This window comes from Callorhinus ursinus, unplaced genomic scaffold, assembly GCF_003265705.2.
Source record: "Callorhinus ursinus isolate GAN/ISIS: 27379988/994484 unplaced genomic scaffold, GSC_fseal_2.0 scaffold10, whole genome shotgun sequence".
Taxonomy (NCBI): Eukaryota; Metazoa; Chordata; class Mammalia; order Carnivora; family Otariidae; genus Callorhinus; species Callorhinus ursinus.
The window spans coordinates 80,565,022-80,585,953 of NW_027397072.1; the positions used below are offsets into that span (position 1 = coordinate 80,565,022).

Sequence of the window (20,932 nt, forward strand, 5' to 3'; positions counted from 1 at the left end):
GCCCGCCCCAGGAGCCCCGCCCCCGAAGTGCGCTCGCTTTTCCCCCGGCGCGCGCCGCTTACGTCGTAGCCTCGCCTCTCCCCTTCCAAGCGCCTCCACGCGACCCGGAAGTTGTACTTGTGACGCTGCTTTCCCTCTCCCACAATACCGCGCGCTCTTCCTTTCCAACCAGGGCCCGGCAGAGTGAGTATGGGCGCGGGGACCCGGCTTCAGGAATCTGGTTCAATCCTCTCTCGGGATTGTGCTGACCCGGACTGCGAGATTTCTCTTAGGCCCGCCCGGGACTCCGCCTTCTGAGGAGACGGGAATCCGTGCTGTTTAGGGGCTCTCGTAGCCTGGAGGGGAGACTGGCCAGGCTTAGGGAGACGAGCCTGCAGGGGCTTCCGGGGCGGGAGCATCTGAGGGGCGCGGATGCTTTCGGCGCGGGGTGACCGGCTTGGCTTTGCCGATACCTGGGGCTTCAGGTGCCTGGCCGAGCCCTCTGTACCTGGACGCGCCCCGAGGGTGACAGCGTGAGGCTGGGCTCGGGAGGGAGGAGTTGGCTTGTGCTGGTTCCCACTCTGCTCTGAACTTCCTTGTCCCTGGGTTTAGATGGCTCCCGCGAAGAAGGGTGGCGAGAAGAAGAAGGGCCGTTCTGCCATCAACGAAGTAGTGACCAGAGAATACACCATCAACATTCACAAGCGCATCCATGGAGTGTGAGTATCCCTGCAGTCGGCCGGGTGCCTTGCTGGTTGGGGGCTCCCGAACTCATGCTTTTGGTTGTCACTCGGAGGTCTGTCTAGTTGTTGAAAAGCTAGGTGGTCTGGAAATTGGGCCTTCTTCGGAAGCCCAAATCTATATTCCATGGCCCCCATTAAAAGTTTAAAGGGTTTAAAGTGTAATCCTCAGAGGTTAATGACTGGAAACAAAAGATTGAGTAATAGTTTCTGGGAGAGCCAGTTGAGGGGAACTTGGTGGTGGTAAAATCATTTCACTCGGTGCTTTGTAAATCGGGTAAACCTGGGCAAGCTAAAGGGTAAAAGATGTGTATAGGAAGGAAGGCAAGCTTTTAAAAAAATGTCTAAAGTAAAGCTAACCAATTAACTAAAACTGTCCAGCCCAGGATGTGAACACATAAAGATTATACTTTAGTTCCTGACCCACACAAATATGTACTAATACTGGTTGAGTGGTAATACCAGGAGACTATTAGACAAAAAGAACGTATCAGTGGAGTTAGAGGGCAGTATTTGTGCAAAGGATACGTGGGTGTTGGGGATTTGTGATGTACGAGAATATTGCGAATGATTTTGAATGTTGTAGTTCGTGGTTTTTTTTGTCTAGGGTTTGGTTTTTAGTCCTTAGGCTTAGTGAGTTTTCCCCCCTTCTGCATATGTGTTTACTGCTGCGAATGGGACCAAATCTTTCTTGAATACTGTCACTTAGAATATTTTTTTTAAAGATAGAATTTCATTTTAAAACCTACATCCACAAGCAAGCCCATTTCTCCCCACTAGTACGTATGTATATTTCCTGTTTGGCTTCATCACAGCTTGTAAAGAGAGACAAAGTAACCTTAAGCTAAAGAAAGAATTATTTTGGCTCAGATATGATTCTCAAGTCTCACTGACTTGGACTTAGATAATTTTTCCTTAATTAAAAGTTCACAAAATGTTTCAATAGGTAAAAGACACCAAAAACAAATACAGAATTGAAATGAGGTGGTGACTGATTCTAGATTCTCAGGCATTGAGGTGATATTTGCACACTGATCTTTACATAGAAACAACATTGAAATAAGCTGGAAAGGTGTTTGGCTTTTAAGTCTTGGGTGCTTTCCATGCTGTAGAGTCTGTTGGCAAAATTTCTCAAAAATAACATTCTAATGTGGAGCCTATTAGTGCCTAAACACTTAATTTTGTTTGGCATATTAGCTGCAGCAGTCTAGCCACACAGCTGGTCAGGTTAAAAATCCAACTTTAAAATCAAGACCAAATTTTAATTAACCGCCTATAGATTTTTACATTGGAGCCCTTTATTTTTGTCTCCTGAATGTCCTGCTCTTGAGGACCAAGTGTCTAAGGTCAGAATTTCGATATTAAGCTCCTCAGAGTAATAGAGGAAAGTGGTAGCAAAATTCCTGGGCTAACTTACAGTCCCTGCCTTTTGGGGAAAAAACACCACCTTGTTAACTAGTTAAGGTAAAGACCCACACAAATTCTTGTCCCCTTAACAGCCATTCTCTAAAATGGCAGAGTATGACTGGCAACCAGAAACATGGAGCGAGATTGGTTTAACTTTGTCCCCTGGAAGTCATGGGCCAGGGCTGAGGGGTGCCTGTAAGTAGGTTTACATGTTGTTGAAGAGCTTTGGGGAAGACCTACGTGTGCAGAAACAGGAAAGGAACATCTCTGGGTTCTGGCTGATACTGCCTTCAAACTGTCAGTGGAGAGAAGTGAAGTCCCTAACAGTGGACATTCTGTCCCGAAAACCTTCAGCTGGAGATTTCAGTAGTAATTGGCCCAGAGAAAAATAATGAGACCTGGTCAGCTGGTAACCCTGCTTCCCATCTCCTAATTTTGTATGTATATACCTCTATTCAATGAGAAGTGCAGTACTCCAGGGCATACTACAGAATTCTCCTTCGCCATTCCTCTTCCAGTCACGTTCCTGCACACAGGAACATTAGCTCCAGAATCATAACAATACAGAGGACTAGCCAGAGTCATACTAAGTCATTAGAAATAAGTTTCTTTGAGAAATTGTCTTAGTACGGTTTTTAGAAGATCAGCAGAGAGGCCAGATTGCCCTAATACAGTGAGCAAACATCAAAGTTCATGTTTCTCTCCCTTTCTTAACTTTAATCTTAGGTAACATTAAATGCACAATGTAATAGTAAGTACATATTCAGATAAGGGATACCATATCGCTGTTCTTTCATTGGATAGATCTTGAAATAGCAGTGGACTTGAAAGATGATGAGGTGACGGTTGGGGAGGAGCACTTGTTCAGTCTTCATTTGAAACACTTGGAAGTCTGTCTTGTTTTCTTTTGCGCGGTCTTCTCAGAAAATGCAGGCAGTTCAGAAGTAAATGGCCAAAACCATGAATCTCTCCTTGTAGGATACCAGCACTCTTGTTGAAAGTTCTTGAACTGGATGCTGTTCAAGCATCCAGTTCAAGAACCAAAGTGACTTCCCTTGCTGGTGTTCCATTCGAGGCCAGTCAGCCTCTGAATCCTCTGACTGGGAGATCCTGATACCTGATACAATGCAATTCCTGGGGGTATGCAAGTCAGTAGCCCCAGGAAGGAATTTGAAGAGTCTGAGAGATTTTTGTTCTCTCCTTATTAGCCTAGAATTCCAAGCCATGCCTTCCAAGGTTTCTAGTTAAGGAAAATGATTATAGTTTTAGTCGAGGCAAACTGGTATCTGTCTTTGAGTTTTCCTTTATTATTTTCCTAAAGTAGGCTCTCTTCATTAGTGATTGATGGGGTGACTCACGTTAATATTTTGAATGACTAACTCTGAACTCCTGGGATAGTTACCGTTCCAGAATTCATAGTGGGAGCCACTGCAGACAGATTGTGCATAAGTGGGGTTATTGCCACACCTGGATTTCTCGTGTGATCCACAGTGCCATTGCAGCAACCTCTTGAGTCTTGTGGAAGGCACTGTTTTGATGTGGTTATTTGGGGGTATTTTTGATAGCACATGATACACAGCAAAACAGTCCATTCAGGCACTGAAGTGTGGAACAAAATTTCTTGCACTGGGCATTTCTAAGGAAAACTATTTTTATGAGGGATTTAAATGTGCAGTAGTAGCCACATTGAGCTTGGTACTTCACTGAATACCCGTTTGTGAGCCAGGGAACCGTCGTGTGCAGTGTCTCACCTGGGGTCTCTGAGATAGCTTCTGGGTCAAAAATCCAGTGCCTTTGTGCATTAATCCTGCTTGGGAGTAACCACGTTTCCTTCCCTCGTTTTGGGAGCATATCAAGCACTTAACTGAGTATTAGGCACAGTCCTGGGCTGTGCAGATCAGGAAATCAAAGACCCTATCTTTTTAGTTTACTTAGTAAGAAATTTAGATACAAAAAGGCAAAAAGTGCCAGGTGGAAAGTCAGTGGGGTAAAGGGTGCAGTTTTAAAGGCCACACAGATGATGGGACTTGTGAAAATTATAGGTGTGAAACAAGTTTTTCAGGCACTTTGTGCTTTGTTATAAAACTCCCAAGTGAAGACCTGAATCCTTTGGCCATTTCTCAGCCCTTCTTTGATGGGTAGCGATTGTTTATTTTTCATTTTTCTGTGGAAATGCGTATTCGTTTTACTTAAGATTCCAGTCCTGAGCTTTTCTTACTGCTCCTATAGCTGCTAACTTTGTGGTTCCTCCTCATATCCTCTTTTTAAATTAAAGATTTATTTACTTGAGAGAGAGAGAGAGCCATGGCGGGTGCAGAGGGAGAGAGAATCTTAAGTAGACTCCATGCTGAGCATGGAGCCCAACGCAGGGCTCAATCTCAGGACCTGATCCAAAATCAAGAATCAGATGCTTAACCGACTGTGCCACCCAGGCACCCCTCCTCCTTACATCCTCTTTCCATCATTCTCCTAATGTTGAAGAGCCCTAGGACTCTCTGTTTTCCATCCATGCTTGGTAATAGCAACTGGTCTTAGGGCCTCAAACATAAATCTACTGTTCATTTGGGTATTTAGGCATCGCAAACCAAACTCTAGTGTTCATCTTTTCTCCTGACTTCCCCATTTCTCTTGTGGCTTGCCCTGTGTTAGTCATTGTCAAGTGAGCATGTCCTTTTGGCTCTGCCTTCCACAGTTTTATCAATTGCACTGGTCCCACCACTGTTCTCTCTCACTTGAATGGTTACAGTTAGCACCTCCCTGCTCCTGGTTTTCCCTCCTTCACCCCCAAGCACCCGGTCCATTCTGAAACCCTCCTGGCTTCTCATCTTATTCTAAAAGCCCAACTTCTTGCTCTGATTCCACATGAGCTGGCTACTTACTTTCTTAATCATACCAGGTACGTACCTGATTCAGGGTAGCTGGTTTTATTTTTTACTTTTTCCTTCTGCCTGAATGCTTTTCTCACAGATGTCTAAATGGCTGCCCTCATGATCTGCAGATCTTAACTCCAGGATCATCTTAGCCATCTTATTTAAACCTGAATTCGCTTTCCCTCATGTTCCCTCTCTCTCTTCCCTGGTTTATTTTTCTCTATAGTACTTGATACTATCTCATGGACTCCATGTATCACCTGCATAAGCTACCTGAATAACTGGATTTTGTCTGTTGGACCTACTGCTGTTATTTCAGGCATTTCTAGATGGTCAAGTGTTTAAGTGAATGAACTGAGCTTGCTTGATAGGTTCTAAAAATAGCAAGGAGGCTGATGAGGGTAGAGCAAAGGGCAGAAGGGGAGACGGTGAGAGAAGAGGCAGAGTGGGGTGGGAAGGCAGTCATCTTTCGTAGACATGTAAGGTCACTGCAGATTTCAGAGCAGAGTTAAGTCACTGTAGCATGCTCTGTGTTACTTTTATTGGATTTCATAAAATTCACTCCCATCTAACAAAAGTGGAACACCTAGTATGTGCCGGGCCCTGCATTGGGTTACAGAGGTGAATGGTTGACCTGGCCCCTTCTCTGACCTTCACAGTCCCGGGTGGTGGGGACACCTTTTTAGACTTGGGTCTTTCCCCCACCCCCGGAAATGGCCTTCACTTGTCCAAATGCTTGACCATTTCAGCCTGTAGCAAAGTTTTGGCTTTTTCACATTGTTTAAAAATATGAAATTCAAATAAATTTATGTACCCTCATTTAAACAACAAGTTAATAGTATTTAAGAGTTGGAACAAGACGTGAGTTAATGACAGTGCCTGACACATGCCGACAGCTTCATAGAATTAACTGTTGTCAAGAGGAAATGTGTACAGTTTTAGCCAAGACCAAGTTAATAATGAACCTTTGAATTAGTATTGAATGATCTTCAAAAACATGCCATGTCTTAAGATATAACAATCTATATTTTGATCTGAAGACACTTTTATAGTATGTGTATTTTATGTTCAAGCATATCCTGTCAGCATCTCTCAGGATCATCTGCAGAGCTCCTATCCCACATCACTGAAAGTGGATTGTGCGTTTTCTGTGTCCCCAGTATTAATATCAGCTGCTGGGCGTTATACAGTAGTGGAAAAGGGGATATTCCTACCTTAAGGTTTGGTTTAGATTTTGTTTTATGGAAATTGGACAGCGCGTTACATATTTCATTTAATTTTGTGCTTATTTAATTCATTTACTGACTTTGAATCTCAGGGGTTTTAAGAAGCGTGCCCCTCGGGCACTCAAAGAGATCCGGAAATTTGCCATGAAGGAGATGGGAACTCCAGATGTGCGCATTGACACCAGGCTCAACAAAGCTGTCTGGGCCAAAGGAATAAGGTGCTAAAATTATTAAAATTTTTTTTTTTTTAGAAAACTTTTATAGTTACACTAGCTTTAAATCAACTCTGCACAGTTTCTGTAAGTTCAATAATTAGCTAATGCATATGGAAGTATTTCCTTAAAATGATGATGGCTCAAAGGGTGGGGTAGCATCTGCAGGGAAGCCCTTTGACGTGGCATTTGAACGGAAACCCAGGTGATGAAGGAGCCAGCAGTGTGAGGGCTGAGTAAGAGCATTGCATGAAGAACAAATTTGGTGCGAGCTGGGAACAGGTGGTGAAGGTGGACTAGAATAAGTGACTTGAACAGTGAATGAGGATGGAGAGTTAGGAAGGGGATAGACCATGTGGCATCTAGACATAATGGGAAATAATTGACACAGTGGTTTTTTAAGAGTGGGCAGTTTTGCCCACCCTCCCTGGTGGGGGGGCTGGGCATCTTTGATGTCATTCCTGGGGATTCCCACAGGTCAAGGGCTCTGCTCTACATTCCACAGTGCACAAGGCAGCACCCCCACAACACCCCCGACCCAGTTGTCAGTAGTGCCAAAGGGTGTGCTTTTTGCTGTGGAGGGTGATGTAAGGTGCTGGAGTAGACCTAGGTGATTAGGAGGCCAGGGTGGGGGGAACACACAACTGTCTGCATCTGTGTGGTATTTCATCACTGGAATGAGAGACCTGAGATTCAGCCCTGCCGTGCTAGCAGTGAGCATTTTTATAGAGTAGATGTGTCTGATAAAGGAGTGGCCAAAGAGGTCCCTTAAGATGATGGGGGAGGTGGGGACTGGTGTCACAAAAGCCGAGAGGAGTCCTGAGTTTTGGAACACTTTGTGTCCTCAGACCAATTAAAGGAGATAGGCCACCGTAATGCCGCTGTGGTTGGTGAGAGGAGAGGCTTGTGTGTATGAGAGAGGGGAACGGAACAGTCTTTAGTCTTCTCTGTTGAATGTAGTGTGCAGAGTGGTGTTTTGCAAATTTACATTGAATATAGACAAATCCTGTGACCAAGATGTGGGTATTGGTGATAAGAGGGGAAAGACCTAGCAGGTTTGAGCCTGTGTTTCTGCGTAGATTGAGTATCAGTGGTTGCTGCCCGCTAAGACCCGTATATATCCTGAGATGGTAGCATTTAACGTCCACCTGTGGGGACGTATATTTTCCAAGGAACTGGGCCTGTAGCACCTGAGCAGATTCACATAAAGGACAGAGCATTAGAAGCATGTTACAGATGTGGGGATAGGCGTCAATACCGTTGGCAGCTATTTTCTTATAGGAAGCATTGACTCAAGCAGCACGTTCATATTTTTATTAGGAATGTTCCATACCGTATCCGCGTGCGGTTGTCTAGAAAACGTAACGAGGATGAAGATTCACCAAACAAGCTCTACACACTGGTTACCTATGTACCTGTCACCACTTTCAAAAGTAAGTTTTACTCCATCCTACAAAGCTGTTTGGGTTAGAAAAGCATCCTTACCCTTTAGAACCCAGATTCATCTGTCTCAACAAATACTTAATTGTGCGTCTATATACCCAGCATCCTTCTAATAGGGAAATGCGTAACAGGCATCATCAGTAAACCTTCATGTTAGGCTGTGGGGCAACGGATGAAGATACAAAACAGGTCCATATCTGGGTTGTAAAAAGGTGGAATACTAGCCTAAACACTTCAAGACAAGGTTTTTGGAATGTTAGAAGTGTGAGGTGTGGGTATGGAAGTTGACTGGCTGTCTCTTTTGCAGATCTACAGACAGTTAATGTGGATGAGAACTAATCGCTGATTGTCAAATAAAGGTATAAAACTGCTTCATGTTTTGGTTTTCCTTTTTTAGTTGCAGTATACAGTTGACTCTTGAAGAACATGGAGGTTAGAGTCACAGATTATAGTCAACTACCCAAAATTTACCAATAAAGTAAGCTAGAGAAAACATTAAATCACGAGAAAATATATTTACGGTACTCTATCAAAAAGAAAAATCCACATATAAGTGGACCCATGTAGTACAAGAGTCAGCTGTAGTATCTCTATGCAGTTCCAGTTACATAGGATCATTTGGAGAGCTTTTCCTAAATGGCATGCCTGTGCCCCTTCCCCTAGCCCCTGGGATTTCTGAGTATTTGGGTAGAGCCTAAGCATGTTTTTAAAGGTGATGTGCTGGCCTGGGAAAACCTTTTAGGTATCTGGGACATTGGAGGTATACTGTTAATTCTAAGGAACATTTTCTGGAGACTGGCATGTAGAACTCAATTACCTTTGGCCACTTTTCACATTTGAACAAATTTAAATGATGTAACTGATAGATTTAATGAACTGTATTTGATAGTATGTCCCTAAGCTGTTTATATCTGTTGAGTATGCTTGTCAAAAGGTATAGAACAGTCTGATTTTTGATGGGTAACCAGATATATGGCTTCGGTGCACAATTCATATGTTCAGCTTACTTTTTTGTAACAGCCCCCTGAAGTGTTTTTAGTCCCAGTTTACATGGACCTGAAGCTCAGAGGAGGGTTAAAAATCAGCTAAGTTCAGTCTGAAAGCAGTGTAGTAAGGATTCTTAACACCCCTGACATACTGAGTGCTGCTCTAAAGAGGTCCCTCTTGAAGCCCCAAGGGTGACGGTAGTACACAGGCAGTGGGAGTTAAGGACCACCTACCGTGTATTGCACAATTCATGGAGGAGAGTGGCAAGACACGAGTATAAATTATAAGAACCAAGTCAATACAAAAATTTATTTATTAAAAAACTTGGAGGCCAACGTTGAAAGCATGGTTTGTACACAACATTTTTGGAAGGACAAAGTGAATACAACCAAATATATTAAAATGGTTTCAATTACCAGCATTGAAACAAAATTAGTGCAAAAAAAGCCAAATACAATTGCACAGATAGTGGCTCTTGGATCTTGAAAGTGAACTTGATTTGTGACCTCTCTCCCATTATCCAAGTGAAAAATGAGAGCTTGGGCTTTTGTCTGTGGTTTATTAGTATGATACATTTGACTCTTCTGTTCCATCTGAGAACGAAGTCATACTAGCATCACAGCAGAAGTGCCCTGAAATTTCAGCAAATCTGATAAAAGTGAAATTGCAAGTCACAGCATCAAGGGAACTAATGTATGGATACCCTATAGCACTGTAATAACCAACTAATAATTCTCGTAATAAATAGAAATGCTTGAGGGTTGCATCAATTCCCGTGGCCACAGCTGTGGCTGTCAGGTTGCTTATCCAGATACCCAGCTTGTAAGATACACTCAGAATGAATTCAACTAAAATCTGAATTTTAGGGCTGACAACCCACAAAACTGCTCCGTGCTTTGGTATGGCAGACTCGTCTCTGCAACCTGCTCTCTTGCTACAGGCTACTCAGCTTGAGTTCAGGCTGTGATTGGCGGCTCATTTCCAGAGTTTTGAGACTGTACTGATTGATCTTGGCATTTTCAAGTTTGGATTTAATGTCCAGCGGCTTTTCAAAAAAGTTGACTAACGACTGTTCAGTCAGAAGTGAAGCTAAAATATGCTCAAGGGACACAGTCCAGTCCCCTTCTGCCTCTTCAGGAAATGTCTGGGAGTCCTGGACAATCTTGCCAGGGCTGGTGTCTGCAAAAACCAAGTCCTGCTCTGGAGAAAGAGCTGGAGCCCGCAGCTCCTCCCCGCCATCCTGGGAGCAGCTTCCAGAGCTGCTGCCTCGCTGCCCCACTTCCCCGATCTGCAGCAGCAGGGTGGTTACCGTGGCAATGGCTTGATACAAATCGTTTTCTTCTGGATCTTCATGGAACATACTGTACAGAGTTTTACAGAACTGGATAAATTCTCTCTGGAATTAAAAGTACATAGAGCAGCATAACCAGGATGGAAGTATAATGCATTTTTTAAAACTTCATACTAAGTTCTTAGAGAAAACGACATCGTACTCTTAGAAGCAGGTTACAAGAAAAGGCAGTTGGCCCTTCTACTCTGAGAACATACTACCAACGGTGACCCCAGGGACTTTCACCACACACTTCAAAGTGTGCTATTTGTCTAGACAGCGACTACTCAAAGGTGTGTACCCTTTAATCCAGCAAATCAATCTGTAGCAATGGATCCAAAAGCTAGAGAGACTTGTTTATAATGATGTTTAATCTAGAATTTACAATAGGAACAAAGTTAGAAACAGCTTAAATACTAGGACTAAATAAAATTATAGCTTGTTCATCTGATAGGAATACAATGGGGTAACTAAAAGCTGTAAAATGAAATAAAACAGTGATGCCTGATGCTTTTTCAAGTTACAGCCACACTGCTGCTCAGTTGGGAGAATATGAATGTAATGTGATGAAAGTTCCAGTGGCACTTAGCTATATATTTACTCTGGGAATAGGGACATGGTTGAGAACTAATTTAGGAGAGATCTCCACGATTTTGAAGTAAATGAAAGCAAGGTGTTAGGACAGCCTATTTTTGTTCATAGCAAAAACTGATGTGATGTATATCAGAATGTTAGTACTGGTGGCGCTGGGGGATGAGATTTGACTTTTTTTAATTGAGGTGTAACTGATCAACAGAATAGCAGTGTGACTATATCCAAGAGGTAGAATGAAAACATGAAACTCCCCAACACTTCTGAAATATTCCAGGAAGTGTTAATGCCACATATTCTGTAGTCAAAAAAGACCAAGAAACACTGTGTGCTAAATTCCACTTGTGAAGGTTCACAGTACACATTACCACCAAAAAGAATGAAATCCTTTAATAAAAGGAACATTTCCAACTTGAAGCCTACATTTTACAAACTTTGGGAGGAATCTTTTTCAAATAAAAACCTAGCCCCATCATGGCATTTCAATGTAGTCTAGATACTGCTCAAAGGTTTTGAAGAGCCTTATCAGTAATGTGTATTACATAGCTAATGATTTTTGAGAAACTGGAGAGAACAGTAATCCCTTCTAAGGGAAGAATGCTGTGTCCACAGTGCCCCCCACCCCCAAATGCTATCAATTCTAGGCAATAAATCATTGCAACCTAAGTGAATATAGGAGGAGTAGGATATAAAAACCTGAAAGATAGGATGTGGCACAGCCTCCTGTTAATAACAAGTTTCGAATATTTAGTGTATCTGAATGGATCACAATTTAAATAGTTCCCTTTTAATCACCAGAACATTCAGCTCCTGGAAGTTAGACGATCCTTTGATTATGGCTTTGGAGGTTGAGGGGCCCCAGCTTAACTATCAAGCTTACCTCTGAACAGATCATTTGGCAAAACCTTTAACTCTGCACTTAGTCCATACCTGGCTCATTTTGGGCAACTCTTTATCTGTTTGATCTTTTTCCTTGGCTAAATCCTTAATCATTTGCTTCAGCTGTTTCTGATAATCAGCTGCATCACCTGAAGACACAGGAAACACAATATAAACTTTAAGCTAAAATTCAGTGAAAGCAAAAAGGAACATCGGTAGAACCAGGTGGTGAGGGAGCAATTCCACCAAGCAAATTGCATACACAAACTGAAAATAGAGATTATATATTGTAGAGAGTTTGATCTACAACGGACCGTGAATGGAGTGTGGTGGCTGGGTGACTTCTTGCTACAAGAGAATCCCTGAAACCTTAGGCTAGAGGAATAGATGTGGGGGGCCGGGGCATCACCCAGGACACTGCAACTTAAAAAGGTTTCTGGCCTCTGAAAGCAGTGGGCTGTTGATTCACAGAAGGGAGGGAACTAGGTAAGTCCTCTTCTAAGCTGTGAAATTGCTAACGGTTGCAGCGTGTGCCTGCTGGAAGATAATGAAGAGAGGTACATACCATTTGACTTCCCAAAAACCAGGGGTCTTGACGTCGACAATAGAGGATTCTTTAATGGTGACTGGCTGTCTCGATCATTTTCAGTGAGTGCTTAAAAAAAAAGTTACATTGAACAAATCATTCCATCTTACCCCAAACTGTAATTTAGCTTTTTATGTAAGAAAGAAGTAAAAGCTAAGCCAGCAGCCTACAGGCTGCAGAGTCTGCAGGGACCGGGAACCCAGGTGTATGCCAAGCACCATCTGGATACAAAGAGTAAAGAAAACATCTTACAGACCAGGTAATGCCTTTTTTTTTATTCAGATACTGTTTTAATTAATGAAATACAAACTCACAGGTCATTGCCAATACTGACCTGGGAAAATGTAATAAAATCCTTTTCCTTAAACTTAAAATATATGTATACATATACATATAAATTCTAGAAATAAATGTACAATTAGATTTCTGGATGGTGGAGTAATTTTCAATTTCATAGCATTTTTTCTATAGTGAGCACATACTGCTATACTTGCTATATTTTTAACAATTGAAAACATTACTGAATCCAAAGCATTTTATCTAAAATTACAAGTTTTCTTGAAATATACAAAAATACAGTCAGAACATTGTATCGCTGGTAATAGAAAATGGCAGAGCCATTTTGAAAAACATTCTGGCAGTTTGTAGAAAAGTTCAGCATAGGGTTACCATTTGAACCAGAAATTCCACTCTTATGTATATACCAAAGGGAAATGAAAACATACCCACTCAGAAACTTGTACACAAACATTTATCTTGAACACAAACATGTATAGGAGCATTGTTCACAAGAGCCAAGTGGCAACAAACCTGTGTCCGACTGATGAATGGATAGATTAGGGCATACCTATCAAAGGGACTATCAAATTCATTTATAAAAGGAATAAGTACTGAGACATGCTACAACACGGATGACCCTTGAAAACAGAGCAGCAAGACACAAAATGGCACACTGCATTATTCCATATATAAGAAATATCCCAAAATAGGCAATTCTCTAAAGACAGAAAGCAGGGCAAAACGGATGGACTGGGAGCAAGAGCCAAAGGGTATGGGCCTTTCTAGGGTGATGAAAATGTCTAAAATTGCGATGATGGTTGTATAACTAAAGATACTAAAAATCACTGGATTGTGTATATTTTAAAAGAATGCACTGTATGGTATGTGAATTATAGATCAAAAAGCTCTTACAAATAATTACAAAGTATTATGGACACAGGATCCTCATATTTACTAGTAAAGTCACTCAGAATAAATAAAAGGCAAAAATCAGTTGGTAATCCAACAAATATCCCCAAGGTGGCACCAAAGCCTTGATAAGCTACTCTCCTTCCTAGTTAGATCAGTTTCCTGCATTTGAGGGGTGGGATGAGTTTGGAGTTTTGGGCTTGGGGGTTTTTCTGTAACATATAAAGTCATTTTTCCAACCTTGTACAAAAATTCTACACAGTGGCACATGTGAGCATCCACTCATTGAATAGGAAAATTATTAAGGCCTGGATGGTCCTTGGGGCAGTCATGATAGTAACAGATTTTTTAGGTAACAGTTGCTAGATGTCAAGAGGATACTGGGTCCCTATGCCTCAAAGGTGAACTGTACAAGTCACTAACAAAATGCTCTAACAGAAGACCAATACAACCAAATGTCATGGGAACAGAGAGAGGAATGGTTAATTCAAGTGGAGAGCAAGTGTCCAGAAAGGAGACAGGTAAAGATTCAATAGTTGCAAGGAGCCAGAAAGGCCAGCCAACCATCTTTGCAGTCTGTAACATGGAAACCATCACTGCCCAGACTGTACACTAGGGGACACTGGAAGAGGCTTGGAGCTCACTGAAAAAACTCCGTTATCAGTTATTGATGGCCAGAAATATAGATAAATTGCATTAAGGGAAAGTAGTAAAGGTTATTTATATATAATCTTTAAATGTCCTTTTGACCTTTCTACATGAGGTATCTGAACTTTCATAACATTTTTATGATACAAGTAATATAGTCCTGTAATTCAAGACTATAAATGAATTACGAGACATTTCTATTAAAGTTTTCGGTGTCTCACTTCAAATACTGCACAAGTGAACATCTCTTGAAGGATTTACATTTGCTAGCTCAAACTTGTTTTAATGTGGTAGATAATTTCATGGCTTCAATAAATGCCAGCAGGGAATTGGATTAGTTGGGGTGCATAGTTTTCATTCTCTGTCACTGTCACCACCACCACCATCTTCATCACTTTCTAAATGGGATTCTCATGGAGGGGAAAAGCCAGTTCTACTGTGTTTTAATCTCTGGTAGAAGAGTACGTACACTGCTTTCAACACAATTTGGCCTTCAGATGCAGGTGAGACACTACAGTGATTAAAATAATACCATTCATCATGTTTTTTCTTGCAAAAGCAGAATAGTGCCTTCCTACCCTCCCACAGTGGTTGAAAACAGAAATCAAATTATAGCAGCCAGGACTTGCATTTGGATTAATTAGGAATTCCAATATACCCAAGTTTTTCATAGGAAAACCAACTAAAGTATCCAACTTGGGTCTCAGAAAACCACTTGAGGGTGCTGGATGGCTCAGCTGGTTGGGTGGCTGCCTCCGGCCCAGGTCATGATCCAGGGGTCCTGGGATTGAGCCCCCGCATCGGGCTCCCTGCTCAGCGGGGAGTCTGCTTCTCCCTCTTCCCTCTGCCTGCCACTCTGATCTCTGTGTCAAATAAATAAATCTTAAAAAAAATCACTTGAGATGTAACAAGTACTGGATGCTGGGATCAAATCCATTTTAGTGGCTTAACAATTTAGGTAATACCGGGGATTTTCAGCACCTAGCTCTTCTAAAATGTTCAGTGCAATATTACAATATCACAAAAGTCTTTAGGAGGTTTGTATTCTACACCTTTCATATTTTTCAAAATCCTCTTTTGCATTTTCAGCTCCAGTCTAAAGGACAGATCTTTTGTGTAGCTTAAGTGGTCCATCACCAAAGTGAATGTGCCTAGTGTCATTTCTGATGTAGTTGGTATCAGTCTTAAATTGTTAAACAAGAATGCAGTCTTATCATTTTCCTGTGTCCTGTGAAAAGTTGACCTTTGTAAGTTTCCTTGGCATGTCATGCATTATCAGAATCATTATTTCCTCCAACTGACTTATCCATTCTCTGAGAGAAATTCTTGATCTTGGCTGGATCCATTATTAGGACTTCTAAATAATGACCTCTTCAAGACAAGCTGTCACCATTAGTGAGAACTGTTCGGACAAGAGGTGGAAGCAAGTGTCATTACCAAGAATTTGAATGGCTCATATGTGTTTTACTTAAAGTGTGTAATCAAAACAGCTTCTCCCTTAGTGACAAATGTAATGTTGAATTTTTTTGGGCTACTCTGACTGGATTGAATCTAATATGTTTTTTAAAGATTTTATTTATTTGAGAGAGAGAGAATGAGCAGTGGGGAGGGGCAGAGGGAGAGAAAGAGAAGCAGACTCCCTACTGAACAGGAAGCCTGATGCGGGCTCCATCCCAGGACCCTGGGATCGTGACCTCAGCCAAAGGCAGACACTTAACTGAGCCACCCAGGCGCCCACTAATTAATATTTTTATATTGAGTATTTCAAAATAAAGCTTTTCCTCTTTCGTACACAGATACTGCTATATTTGTCTATAGTTACATTTCAAGGATTCAAATTCTAACACTGGCTAAACATCACTGATTAAGTATTTAAAACCTCATTCTTGGTTGAATTTTTGCTTAGAATCCAAACTTTGTTAGCACATGTTAATATATTTTCATGTGTGCTTTCAGTTTTCAGTTAAGTCCATTCAGGTTTTCAACATGAAATCCTTTTTAAAATAACTATCTTGGGGGGCACCTAGGTGGCTCAGTCGTTAAGCGTCTGCCTTCGGCTCAGGTCATGATCCCAGGGTCCTGGGATCGAGCCCCGCATCGGGCTTCCTGCTCCGCGGGAAGCCTGCTTCTCCCTCTCCCACTCCCCCTGCTTGTGTTCCCTCTCTCGCTGTGTCTCTGTCAAATAAATAAAATCTTAAAAAAAAATAAATAACTATCTTGGGGCGCCTGGGTGGCTCAGTTAAGCATCTGCCTTTGGTCCGGGTCATGGTCCCAGGGTCCTGGGATTGAGCCCCGTATCAGGCTCCCTGCTCCGCGGGGAGTCTGCTGCTCCCTCTCCCACTCCCCCCTGCTTGTGTTCCCTCTCTCACTGTGTCTCTCTCTGTCAAATAAATAAATAAAATCTTTTAAAAAAACTATCTTTAATCAAATGGCAAATTGGAATTATCTGTAAGATTTTTCCTTTTACCCCACTTCTTGACAAAACCCTTCCTTTAAACAGCAATGCACTTTGGTGTCTGTAAGGCCTCAAAAAGAAACCTATTTCTTCACATAAAGAACACAAGACTGGAGCAGCCCAAACTGATTTAGATTGAACACTTGAAGATCAGGTCCAGACCAGCAGGACCCCTGTGGAGAAACTGCTGTGCAAACATAACAACATATTCCCTAAATCTCAGCATTTCCGGGAGGAGCTGGTGACATCAGCTCCAGGCTCGGTATGCTCTTTTACAGAGAGCCTCCTGTGTCTACTTTGTGCTCATTTACCATTTCCAATATAGCATTCTCAGTAGCTTGCTCTGATGCTTCTTTCTAAGGAATCTAATGTTCTTCCAGGAAATGGTCTTCTGGACGTCCAATTAGTATAATTAACTAAACAAAATGACCAATATCTGTAGATTTATCAATGTGCAGTGAAAATCCCTGATTTAATAATCTTCTGGAATACTGTTGAGCCCGACTTCACCTAATATAGCATCACATCATCTGGACTATTTCTTTTTTATTTCCTCTGCTAAACACATACTGTTGCAATCATTATGGAGCCAATAAAGAGATCTCTTCCGGAACTGTGAGGGCCTGGGCTTAGCACTTCCTTGCTTCCTGAGTTGCATCAGATACCTTTGTAAAAGCAAGCTCACAAAAGCCTTTTCCCTCCATAATACCCTTGCAGAGTTCCAAGAGCTCCGCACAAGGTGGATGTTTGAGGCTTTGTTTTGTACCATGTCTCCCTCATCTGGCAAATGAGACATGACTTTCTGCACATACAAATTCAAACTTGTAATCCTCAGTATACTTCCTAATTAGTGAGTTAGATTTTTTCCCCCACTAATGTGTTTGTCCCGCCTTTACTCAAAAAGTTATGATGGAAAGTAAATATTTAAATTAAAACGAGCCAAATGTATTGTGGATTTTCATGGCCTTAAGCGAACTGATGTCTAAATAGAGGTTTTAGGTTGTCTGCATTATTAAGACTTTTAACTGCATCAAAAATTCAAATGTTAGGGGCGCCTGGGTGGCTCAGTCGGTTAAGCATCTGCCTTCAGCTCAGGTCATGATCCCGGGGTCCTGGGATCAAGCCCTGCATCGTCATTCACAATAAAAACTCTCAACAAAGTAGGTCTAGAGGGAACATAGTTCAATGTAATAAAGGCTTTATATGAAAAACCCACAGCTAACATCATACTCAATGGGGAAAAAGAACTTTTTCCCTGAGGTCAAGAACAAGGATGTCCTCCCTCACCACTCAACATCCTACTGGTAGTCCTAGCCACGGTAATCGGAAAACAAAAAGAAAAGGCATGCAAATCCGTAAGGAAGAATTAAAACTTTCACTATTTGCAGGTGACATGATACTATATAGTGAAAACCCTACAGACTCTGCCAAAAAGCTACTAGACTACTAGAACTAATAAATGAATTCAGTCCAGTCACAGGATATAAAAATCAGTGTACAGAAATCTACCACATTCGTATACACTAATAATGAAGCAGCAGAAAGTGAGATTAAGAAAACGATCCCATTTACAACTGACCAAAAATAAGATACCTGGGAATAAACTTAACCAAGGAGGTGAAAGACCTGTACTCTGAAAACCATAAAACATTGACGAAAGAAATTCAAGACAACACAAAGAAATGAAAAGACATTTCATGCTCATGGTTGGAAGAACAAATATTGTTAAAATGTCCATACTACCCAAAGCAATCCACAGATTTAATGCAATCCCTATCAAAATACCAGCAGCATTTTTCACAGAACTGGAACAAACAATCCTAAAATTTGTATGGAACCACAAAAGACGCTGAATAGCCAAAGCAATCTTGAAAAACAAAACTGGAGGTATCACAATTCCAGATTTCAACTTATACTGCAAAACTGTAGTAATTCAAAACAGTATGGTACTGGCAGAAAAACAGACACATAGATCAATGGAACAGAATAGAAAACCCAAAAATAAACCCACAAATATATGATCAATTAATCTTCAACAAAGGAGGAAAGCATATCCAATGGGAAAAAGTCTCTTCAACAAATGGTGTTGAGAAAACTGGACCACTTCCTTTCACCATACACCAAAAAAAACCTCTCAAAATGGATTAAGGACCTAAATGTGAGACCTGAAACGATAAAAATCCTTGAAGAGAGCACAGGCAATAATTTCTCTGACATCAACTGTAGCAACATTTTTCTAGATGGGTCTCCTCAGGCAACGGAAACAAAAGCAGAAATAAACTGTTGGGACTACATCAAAATAAAAAGCTTCTGCACATCAAAGGAAACAATCAGCAAAACAAAAGGCAATCAATGGAATGGGAAGAAGGTTATTTGCAAATGACATATCTGAAAAAGGGTTAATATCCAAAATATATAAAGGACTTACACAACTCAATACCCAAAAAACAAATAATCCAATTAAAAAATGGGCAAAAGACATGAATACACATTTCTCCAAAGATACCCAGATGGCCAACAGACACATGAAAAGATGCTCAATATCACTCATCATCAGGGAAATGCAAATCAAAACTCCAGTGAGTTATCACCTCACACCTGTCAGAATGGCTGAAATCAAGAACACAAGAAACAAGTGTTGGCGAGGATGTGGAGAAAAAGGAACCCTTGTTCACTGCTGGTGGGAATGCACACTGGTGCAGCCACTGTGGAAAACAGTATGGAGTTTCCTCAAAAAATTAAAAATAGATCTACCCTATGATCCAGTAATTGCACTACTGGGCATTTACCCCAGAAATACAAAAACACTAATTCAAAGGGTATATATGCACCCCTATGTTTATTGCAGCATTATTTACAACAACCCAACTATGGAAGCAGCCCAAGTGTCCATCGACTGATGAATGGATAAAGAAGATGTGGTGCATATATAATACAGTGGAATATTATTCAGCCCTAAGAATGAGATCTTGCCATTTGCAACAACATGGATGGAGCTAGAGAGTATAATGCTAAGCAAAATAAGTCAGAAAAAGACAAATACCATGTGATTTCACTCGTAAGTGAAATTTAAGAAACAAGCAAAGGAAAAAGAGACAAACCAAGAAACAGACTGTTAACTACAGAAAACAAACTGGTGGTTACCAGAGGGAAGGTGGCGGGGTGGGTGAACTAGGTGATGGGGATTAAGAGCACTGAGTAATGTACAGAATTGTTGAATCACTCTGTTGTACACCGGAAACTAATATAACACTGAATGAAGATATATAAAAAATATATAAAAGTAAAGATACATCTTTACTATCTTTGCAATTTTTCTACAAATCTAAAATTATCCCCAAATAAAATGCTTATTTAAAAATCGAGAAGAAATAATTGAATGAAATAAAATCAGTCATGTCCTATTTAGCAATACCAGACACAGATGATGATTGTGAAGAGTGACAACAATATTAGTAGAGGAATAATTATGCATGTCTTCTATGTTAGTAGGAAGACATTTGTGAAAAATAAAGGCAGATTAAAGGAAAAACTCACTAACTTATATTGGCATAAAAGGCAAAGAACTTCATGGATGCTAAGCCATTTGCAGTCAATAAAGAGTCCGTGGGAAGGTGGAGGAAGGTGGCTGCTACAGAAAGCTCCCCGGGGAAACTTGCAGACTATATGCCAGTTCAGTAATGGCTCAATTCAGGAAGCGGACCAAGAAAGCCACAGATGATGTCCATGTGCATTTCCAACTTTTCTAGAGGTGTTGGTTAAACGCCACCAGGATCTCATGGCCCCAAAAACTTCCTTCCTAGTCTCTCTCATTGGGAAGTTCTGTCAGGAGCCCCATCCAACACCAGAACCACGGCACTGGGGTCCAGAGACCATGTTGGCATTACTAAGCCACCTCTGCGACTTTCAAAGATCCAAGGAATACCTTAAGGTTATGGCCAAGTATAACCTCATAGGTTTCAAAACTGATTTCTTTGTTCCCGGTTACCTGCTTAAACTTGAGGGAAGCATGGTCTTAACATGCTGGACGAATGGAATCGTCCTTCAAAAGAGGAGGCTTAAATAACCACCTATTAAGGCAACCAGGGTCTGCTTCCCCACACATTCCAGAGGCCAGTGGTTCTCAAAGCGTGGTCCTCAGAACCAGGGAGCCGGAAACTCTGGAGCGGTGCCCAGGAACCTGGGTTTTAACAAGCCCTCCAGATGATTCCGATGCACCCTCAAGTTTGGCAACCGCTGTCACAGGCTATACAGTCCAGTACTGAAAATTTGTTATCAGCAACCCCAGATTGGAAACATCTGTTGACTCAAGTCTAAATGAAATTTGAAAAGAGAACAACTTCAGAGTCACGCACAAAGTTTAACTTGTGTCAAAGCAGAACAGAACCTAC

General features: G+C 41.4%; 2 protein-coding genes across 10 annotated transcripts in view; one reads left to right on the plus strand and one right to left on the minus strand.

Annotated features, from left to right (window-relative positions):
* Nucleotides 1-72: 72 nt before the first annotated feature.
* On the plus strand, nt 73-8,377 carry RPL31 (ribosomal protein L31). Of its 2 annotated transcripts, none has more exons than XM_025869023.2 (5): nt 73-183; nt 592-698; nt 6,315-6,440; nt 7,755-7,867; nt 8,185-8,377. In XM_025869023.2, the coding sequence occupies exons 2-5, from the start codon at nt 592-594 to the stop codon at nt 8,214-8,216; spliced, it is 378 nt and encodes a 125-aa protein (XP_025724808.1). In that variant the 5' UTR covers nt 73-183; the 3' UTR covers nt 8,217-8,377. The 2 variants fall into 2 exon arrangements, with proteins under 2 accessions (XP_025724808.1, XP_073753964.1); XM_073897863.1 differs by lacking the exon at nt 73-183 and adding an exon at nt 190-363 and having other exon boundaries at nt 590-698.
* A 782-nt stretch (nt 8,378-9,159) lies between these two features.
* Nucleotides 9,160-20,932, minus strand: part of TBC1D8 (TBC1 domain family member 8) — a 100,984-nt gene continuing 89,211 nt past the window's right edge. For 7 of the 8 annotated variants that reach the window (XM_073897867.1, XM_025869026.2, XM_025869024.2 and 4 more), the window contains 3 exons: nt 12,230-12,319; nt 11,716-11,813; nt 9,160-10,260 (listed from right to left, as the gene is read on the minus strand). In XM_073897867.1, coding sequence (XP_073753968.1) covers nt 9,799-10,260; nt 11,716-11,813; nt 12,230-12,319 — 650 coding nt within the window. In that variant the 3' untranslated portion in view covers nt 9,160-9,798. Of the gene's footprint in view, nt 10,261-11,715; nt 11,814-12,229; nt 12,320-18,970; nt 20,855-20,932 lie in introns of those variants that run through there. The other variant, XM_073897870.1, reaches the window with a different exon arrangement.

What these genes read in the sequence shown, in the direction of transcription:
- RPL31 (XM_025869023.2), top strand. Translation starts at nt 592, where the DNA reads ATGGCTCCCGCGAAGAAGGGTGGCGAGAAGAAGAAGGGCCGTTCTGCC. An exon ending in CACAAGCGCATCCATGGAGT is followed by an intron (nt 699 to 6,314) that starts GTGAGTATCCCT and finishes TTTGAATCTCAG; the next exon opens with GGGTTTTAAGAAGCGTGCCC. An exon ending in GTCTGGGCCAAAGGAATAAG is followed by an intron (nt 6,441 to 7,754) that starts GTGCTAAAATTA and finishes TATTTTTATTAG; the next exon opens with GAATGTTCCATACCGTATCC.